Here is a 7,819-nt window from a genome sequence, read left to right as displayed (position 1 = left end):
TATACTGTTTATTGTTATTTATTTTTATTTGTATTAGTCCCCAACAAGCGTTACTTTTGTGCTTGTTCTTGCCCATTTGCTCTGTGATACGAAGAAATGCGTGATGCCTTTTCACTGTCCACCAAATGCTGCATTATTTTGGAAGTACTTCCTCTCTGTTGATGTCACTTCCTGAAGAGAGAGTCAAGATAGGGCCATTCTCTTTAGTGTTTGCCCTGTTTTCCCAATGTCCATCTCCTCACCGCCCGTATTTTGATATAAAAATAGCATAGACTGGCTCTTGAAACTGGCCACTAGCAAAAGCAAACGATAGTAAATCAACGTGTATTATGGAGTAACTAAAAACTGAACAAAAGGAACGACGAGGTGAGGTTTATTTTGTGCAGGGACTTGTCGGGGTTAGCTAGCTAGCAATTTCACTGGCTGGTCCCAGACTCGCTGGGAATAAATATGAGACGTTTAATTTGCAAATGAACTAGTGTCAGGTACTGCTTTTAATGATTTGTGAGTGCATCTTCTTGAAGACACCATTGCTACAGTCATTTAAGTGCTCAGATTAATTTTTTACAGAGGTTGTCCCCTTAACGTTATGTCCATCCTTGCCACTGTAGCTAGTGAGCTAGTTAGCTAACGTGGTCCTCTGAGAGAGCTCCTATAGCTACCCGGCGGCCTGATTTTCATTTAGAGCTATTTAATGACATAATTTCTGCTGCTACACAGACCTTTTCACACAGTTGGTCAAATCATTAGGAAATATACGAGCCCAGTGATGTGAGAGATATTCTGTTATAAGTTTTGCACATTTGCAAGCGGTTGAAGCTCCGTATTTAACAGCTACCTAGCTTGCCGGTAAATGTTCTTATAAAACAAGCAAATGTTTAAGTTGAACTTTTATTAACAAGGTAGTTCATATTGTGTAGCCAACATGTAGTAGCATGAGGTACACGTTAAAATCTGTGCATGTGAATTTTAGTTGTGTTAAAATCAGTCAGCGAAGGGCCCACAACACCCAGACTGTGACACTTTTCAACCGTGCATCTTCAGAGAGAACAAAATCATTTTTAAGTTTTTGGATCAGCAGCATCCTTAACTGGCAACAAGGGTTAGGGTAAGGAAATAATTTAGGCCAGGCTAACAGTATTGGGGGTTAACCCTGTCAACACGTCACATGCAGTATTGTTCACCCATCTGGTTACATGGTTTGGTTGTCGTCTCTCTCGTTGGACTGATAAATAAAGTTGCCTCTTTAATGTTGACATGGCGGGGTCGCGTCCTGTGTTGGGACCCTACACAAATCACTACCAAATATACAGTATTTTGACAACTGCATGAATGTTGTTAATGCTTTAGTAAATACAAATTTGTAAAAGGCACTCAGCTCCCATAGTTGTCATCTTGTCCTGCACTGCTATTAAATTAATTTGACTTGTTGTAAGTCCATTAGAGTCACACTGAATCTAATAACTCCATAATGAACTTTCTCACTACTGCCACAGCTGTAATATATTATAGAAATCATGTGCAATTTTTGCACAAAGGTTAAGGATAGAAATATTATGCGATTGTGACCAGTGACCACAGTGGTGAAACCAGAGCTGAACAGAAACATTCATTTTAATGTTTATTATACAGATCCTGCTACTTTTTGTCATGTAGTAAGAAAACTGCTTTACCTGTTGTCCAGGCTTTCATCTGGACTGCATTGTACTTTTACTATACTGAAACTATCTAGAAAACCATGTCAGTAGATTTTTGTAGCTTAAATCTTACCAGAATATTCTTAGCACTCATCAAATGTCAAACATTGTATTAAAAGCTTGTAGTCCTATTTTCTGTTTTAACTATCATAATTATTTAAAGATTATGATCAGTTTCAAGGTTGAAAGTTGCTCCAGTATCGTTGATCTTCTTTCTTTTTTTTTTTTAGATGAATTGAACATTGTCATTTTCTAAACATGTTGAAATGGGCACATCTTAGCTAGTCATCTTATTTCCTCACTTTCCAGGCAGAGCTTACATTCAGACCTCCTCAATAAACAGTTCCTCCCCATCTCGGCATTCACCATTGCTGCACTACACAGTTCTTATCTAGACCTCAGCCTGCAATTTGCTAAGCTAGACCAACGAAGATGTCCCAGCTCCAGTTTCAGTGTCCGGCTAGCCCCATGCCTGCTGCTTCAGCCCCACTGCAGCTGGGGCAGCCACAGCCTGGCTACAGTATCCCTTGTGCCTCGGGCACTCTACCCTCGGAGAGCGCCAGCCAGCCCATCAGGAGCTCTGCTCTCCCCGCTGGCTCAGCCACTCCCTACAATACCACCACAGGTTTGTTTTTATTGATTTGTTTGTTAAAAAACCTTATTTTTCATTGCTGCCATTCAATTTTTTTTTCGTGCACAGTAAATTCTACCTTTTGTTTAGCATTTATGGTTGAAAATGTCACGTTTTTTTTTAAATTTTCCTTAAAATCTTGTAAATGCATACAGTGTGTATTTGTTGGATTCACACTTTGTATTTCAAACCCCTCCCTCACATTGTCTATGGTGGTCTCTCTGTACCTCACAGTCACTGCATTTGAAATATTTAGGATTTTATGCCTCTAAGGTTTATCAAGCATTGCGTGTCTTCCTGACTGTATTTGCTGTGAGACTTTGTGACTAGCAGCAACCTTTTGTTTTTACAGTCATGAACATGTCTCTTTGCTTAGTTATGAGTATTTCTGATCTAATTTTTGTTTTGTCACAGTATCTAACATGGCAAACCCTAAAGAGAAGACCCCCATGTGTTTGGTGAATGAGTTAGCCCGTTTCAACAAGATCCAACCTGAGTATAAGCTGCTTTGTGAGCAAGGACCAGCTCACTCCAAGGTACTTTTGAGATTAATTTTTACAAACAAACTAATCATGTAGTTTCATATATGCTGTTTTCTGTTGTCACAACTTCATGCTAGTGACAGAGGAAATATTGTATTTACTCTGTTTCCTGCCTCTCAGATTTTCTCAGTTAGGCTCACACTGGGAGATCAGCACTGGGAAGCAGAGGGGACCAGCATCAAGAAAGCCCAGCATTCCGCTGCTGCATCCGCCCTTGAAGAGACGACACTTCCCAAGCCCACCGTGAGGATGCCCCGCAACACAGGCAAGAACCCAGGTGGGCTCTTCCCACTGGCTCAGTTGCAGTCTCTCTTTCTAATGCTTGTTAACACTTTGCAGAAAAGAGTTTGCGCATGTGTAGTTATTTCTTTGTTTTTTGGTTTCCTTTGTGTTGGCCTTACAGCAGATGGCATGACACATACCATGGAGTTAAATGCACTATGTATGAAACTTGGTAAAAAGCCTATGTATAAACCCATCGACCCATACCCGGGGATGAGACCACAAAACTTCAACTACAACGTCCGGGCTCCAGGACCTTACCAGCGCTCTATGCAACAGTGAGTTTCCTTCATTTTGAAATTGTCTTAATTTTGAATAATTTCATGAAGTCTATTTTTGAGATGGAAAAAACAGTTGCATTTGACTTTCTTTTTGTGTCCAGGTACTACTACCCATTTCCTCCAGTGGGACCAGTATTATACCACATGGAGCTTTCCATCGGAGGCCAGCAGTTTATTGGGAAGGGACGCACACGGCAGTTAGCCAAACATGATGCTGCTGCCAAGGCCCTGAAAGTGCTGCACAAGGAGCCAATATTGCAACAGTTGCCAGTGGTGAGAAAATAAGCGCACACTCTGCATGAAATAGCGCTAGAAAGCCTTTTGTGCAATTTTATTCAGAGTTATTGCTATTATTTCTTTAATATGCTTCCTGCTCTTGACAGATGAACGGAGAGCCCGAGGAGGAGAACCTCAACAAATCAGAAATCAGTCAAGTGTTTGAAATTGCACTTAAACGCAACTTACCTGTCAACTTTGAGGTAACTTACACATTTCTTTTTAGAATTGTTAATAGGAATACATCCGTTCAGTGATATGTAGACAAGATGTATGACTGTTTCTTATCAAGTTTAATAATAGAACAGGAATGCTTCTCTACGTCATGATTTGTCACTGTTGTTTTCCAGGTTTTAAAGGAAGAAGGACCTCCCCACATGAAGAGTTTTGTAGTGTGTGTTACAGTCGGGGAGTTCGCTGGAGAGGGCGAAGGAAAGAGTAAAAAGATTGCCAAGAAGCTGGCAGCAGCAGCGGTGCTGGGGGAGTTGAAGAGGCTACCCCATATACCCAGTGTGGAAAAGACGCTGCCACGCATCAAAAAGAAAACCAAATCCATCATCAAGGTAATGTAACCTGTGAGCTGGAATAAGAATAATCAGTACAGACAGTACAAGACTCTTCATTAAGTGGTGATGGTTAACCTGTCACACCAACAGCTGCAGACCAGCCCAGAATATGGTCAGGGAATGAATCCCATCAGCCGCCTGGCTCAGATCCAGCAGGCCAAGAAGGAGAAGGAACCAGAGTACAGCATGGTGACAGAGAGAGGTCTACCTCGGCGCAGGGAGTTCGTCATGCAGGTGATTTGACAGCAACTGAGGCATGTCTATAGCATAACTTAAGCAACAACTGTCTCTGTTTTCCTCTGCTTGTTAATTTCTCACTCATTCAGTTCAGTTTGCTGAATGTTTTCTGGTACAGGTGTCGGTGTGCGGCCAGTCTGCAGAGGGAATGGGACCTAGTAAGAAGGTGGCCAAGAGGAACGCAGCAGAGAAAATGTTGGATCTCTTGGGATATAAAGTGCCTCAGCCTCAGCCCCCTAAACCGGCACTCAAAACTGATGAAAAGGTACAGCTACACCTTTTTATCAAGCAAGTTTTGATATCTGCGATAAACCTTCATTCCATCATGTACATATATTGTTTCTGTATATATTATATATTTAGACCCCAGTGAAGAAACCTGGTGATGGGCGCAAAGTGACCTTTTTTGAACCTGGGTCTGTAGAGGAGGTGGCATTGTGTAAGTGTCAATAAATCTACTAGACTCATATATTTGGCAGTGGTCATTTTGTAGAATTTATTATGTTATTTCTGTTGTGATAATGTTCCCCTTACAATTGTGCTTTTCTTTTGAAGGTTCCAAGGAGGAGGACTTCCGCCTGCCTTACCTGAGCCACCAGCAGCTGCCTGCAGGTATCCTACCCATGGTCCCTGAGGTGGCTCAAGCAGTCGGGGTCTGCCAAGGATCCCAGGCCAAGGACTACAGTCGAGCAATGCCCAACCCAGGCATGGCCACAATCACTGCCATGATTGCCAATGAGCTGCTTTACGCAGGGACATCCCTGACTGCTGAGACTATCCTAAAGAACAAAAATAACCTGAACCAACTGCCCCATGGACCCATCACCAGGCCTTCAGAACAGCTCAGCTATCTTTCATCTGTGCAGGGCCTGCAGGTAACCATGTTCTGCTTTGGTGAACTCAATAAGACCATTAGTGTGCATGCATTTGATTTAGACTAAAAATGGTAAAAATTAATTGAAATATTCTATTTGCTTACAGGTGGAATACAAAGATTTTCCCAAAAACAATAAGAATGAGTTTGTGTCACTGATTAACTGCTCCTCCCAGCCACCGCTCATCAGTCATGGGATTGGGAAAGATGTAGAATCCTGTCGTGATATGGTGAGTTGTTTTTTTGTTTGTTTTTTTACTCCTTTTTTAACAGCCTTATGTTGACAATACATCTGTCAAAACTTACAATGCGAGGCATCACATTGTGTGGGAGCTACATTAGCTATAAGAGAAGAGACAAAGTTCCAGCCGAAAACCACCACAAATTAGAAATGTGGGAGTAATTGGATGCCTCAGGAAGGACCAGGCAATCGTTGATAAAGGATAACCAATAGAGGGAAAAAAGGCTGAATACAAGTGGCTATCAGTGGGTCAAACAGACTTAGACCACTGTGAAAAGTAGATTTGTTATCATTGTTTATTGTCTTCATGGGAAAGAAGGGGGATCTCTTCTGCTTCAACTTTATCAAGAACACATACGCAGTTTCTTCAACAATATAGGCAAGGTTCCTAACTTTATTTCAAGAACATACCATGAAGTGGATTAATAATAAATCTTAGGAGGGTAAGTGTAGCCATGTGAGGGTGACCAAAGAGAGGACAGTTGCCGTTAAGGGCAGGCTGACATGTGATGCCTTTACACCGTTACGATGACACAACAAACACCCAGTTGTTCCCAAAATGGGAGCTGTGCGCCGGCTGCTTCCAGGACACCCACTCCTTTGAAAATGAAGCTTTACTTTACAGAGTTGTACTCACTTGAGTAGCAGTTGCCTCTTAAAAATGGTCACTGCAGTGTAACCTATACTGTTCTTCACCTCTACAGGCTGCACTGAATATATTGAAGTTGCTCTCAGAGTTGGACCAGCAGCCAAATGAAAGGACAGGAAATGGACCAGTTTCTCGGTAAGCTGTGACAAGCACTTTCTCTCCACTTATTTATAGCTGTGTCTACAATAAGCCTCTCATTCCACTAATAATCAAAATGGCTTTTGTTGTTTGTCACTTACCGGTGATCTCTACCAATTTTCCAAGTGCTGCATGTTTCCCAGGGATCTTTAGGAGATAATTTATTCATTTTTGAAACTTAAACAGAAGACTAAGTTTTTGCTTAATAACTGGATGCAGCATACTCTGATTAAACTGTTGTTTGGGTACTAAAAGCACAGTAATAAGCTAGTAACAGTTTCAAGGACTCAACAGGCTTTTATCTTTTCAAAAGTCTGGTTTGGTGTTATGCATGTTTTTTTTTTCTGATTGTTTATTGTCTAAACAGGGCAGTCGATGTAAATACATGTAAATACTTCCATGGGATGTGTAAATTAAATTGAATACATTAAGACTGAATAAGCACTGGTGCACATAAACACAGCCATCAAAGGGATATTTTGGGGCTGATTAACTGTTAACAGTGACACTATATGTGACTTATTATCCACAGGTGTGGCAAGCAGGAAATCGAAGGTGACTTGCACCTCAAACAGACTAACTCAAGCACATTGGCACAGACCCTGGATGGCACTGTTTAGATGATCAGGTTTGGTTGTCTGTAAAAGCACTAGAGAAAACTCAGACACTGCATTCTTAGTCCGCTTTAGAAGCTACAGGAAGCTTTTGGCACTGTAGGCTCTAAACCATCACTGTTCATATTCATTGTTCCACAATGTTCACAGTTAAACAAGATTAATAGGAAAAAAATAGTTTATTTCCCTTGGTGTTGTTTAATTGTACACATTATTTATTTTGTTGCGTTGTAGAAAAAGTAGCTGCATCCTAGTCAATGAGTTGGGGGTTTACTTGATGGAAGGAAAAAAAAGAAGCGTTTAACTGTGAACTGTATTTTGTTTTGCCTAGAACTTGTTTCCTCTCTGTGAGACCTTCTAACTCTTGTTTTTAAGTCTTTTATGTTTTATCCCCTGCTGAGGTAGTACATTAATCAAGATCTTGAAAAGGTTTGGACCTCATTTTTGTCTAGGGTGCAGCTGGCGAACCTCTGTTGATTTTCCTAGAGTGCTTTATATCAACAACCAGTGTTATCGACATTACCATGTAGGGCTGGGAAGAATTTCTGACTAAATGTAGCGTGTGATGTAATGTAACGTTGTCTCTGCTGTGTGTGGCAGGGACGTTTCCCTGTTGCGTCAGTTTCCCTGATACTCTCTTTTCCTCTCTTATGTCAACCGCCCTTCTTTCTCTGCTCCCCATGGTAATTAAACGTACGTGCACAAAACAAAGACGTCTGTTACCTTGTCTTTTTCTTTACCTGCCAGTGGCGGAATATATAACTGAAAAGGTTTAGGTTATCTGGGGCTGT

At 41.2% G+C, this 7,819-nt stretch overlaps 1 protein-coding gene across 7 annotated transcripts; it reads left to right on the top strand.

The window, feature by feature from the left end:
• Window positions 1-166: 166 nt before the first annotated feature.
• Window positions 167-7,739, top strand: stau1 (staufen double-stranded RNA binding protein 1). 7 transcript variants are annotated; one of them, XM_044176660.1, is made up of 15 exons: window positions 167-366; window positions 2,007-2,322; window positions 2,743-2,864; window positions 2,991-3,135; window positions 3,277-3,430; window positions 3,535-3,706; window positions 3,817-3,912; window positions 4,060-4,272; window positions 4,366-4,509; window positions 4,607-4,777; window positions 4,876-4,951; window positions 5,068-5,387; window positions 5,494-5,616; window positions 6,332-6,411; window positions 6,947-7,739. In XM_044176660.1, the coding sequence occupies exons 2-15, from the start codon at window positions 2,130-2,132 to the stop codon at window positions 7,032-7,034; spliced, it is 2,097 nt and encodes a 698-aa protein (XP_044032595.1). In that variant the 5' UTR covers window positions 167-366; window positions 2,007-2,129; the 3' UTR covers window positions 7,035-7,739. The 7 variants fall into 7 exon arrangements, with proteins under 7 accessions (XP_044032595.1, XP_044032588.1, XP_044032578.1 ...); XM_044176653.1 differs by having other exon boundaries at window positions 3,274-3,430; XM_044176643.1 differs by having other exon boundaries at window positions 2,991-3,147.
• Window positions 7,740-7,819: the final 80 nt, after the last annotated feature.

This window comes from Siniperca chuatsi, linkage group LG2 (assembly GCF_020085105.1).
Source record: "Siniperca chuatsi isolate FFG_IHB_CAS linkage group LG2, ASM2008510v1, whole genome shotgun sequence".
Classification (NCBI taxonomy): Eukaryota; Metazoa; Chordata; class Actinopteri; order Centrarchiformes; family Sinipercidae; genus Siniperca; species Siniperca chuatsi.
The sequence above is the reverse complement of the archived record's forward strand: the minus strand, read 5'-3'. Positions and strand labels throughout refer to the sequence as shown.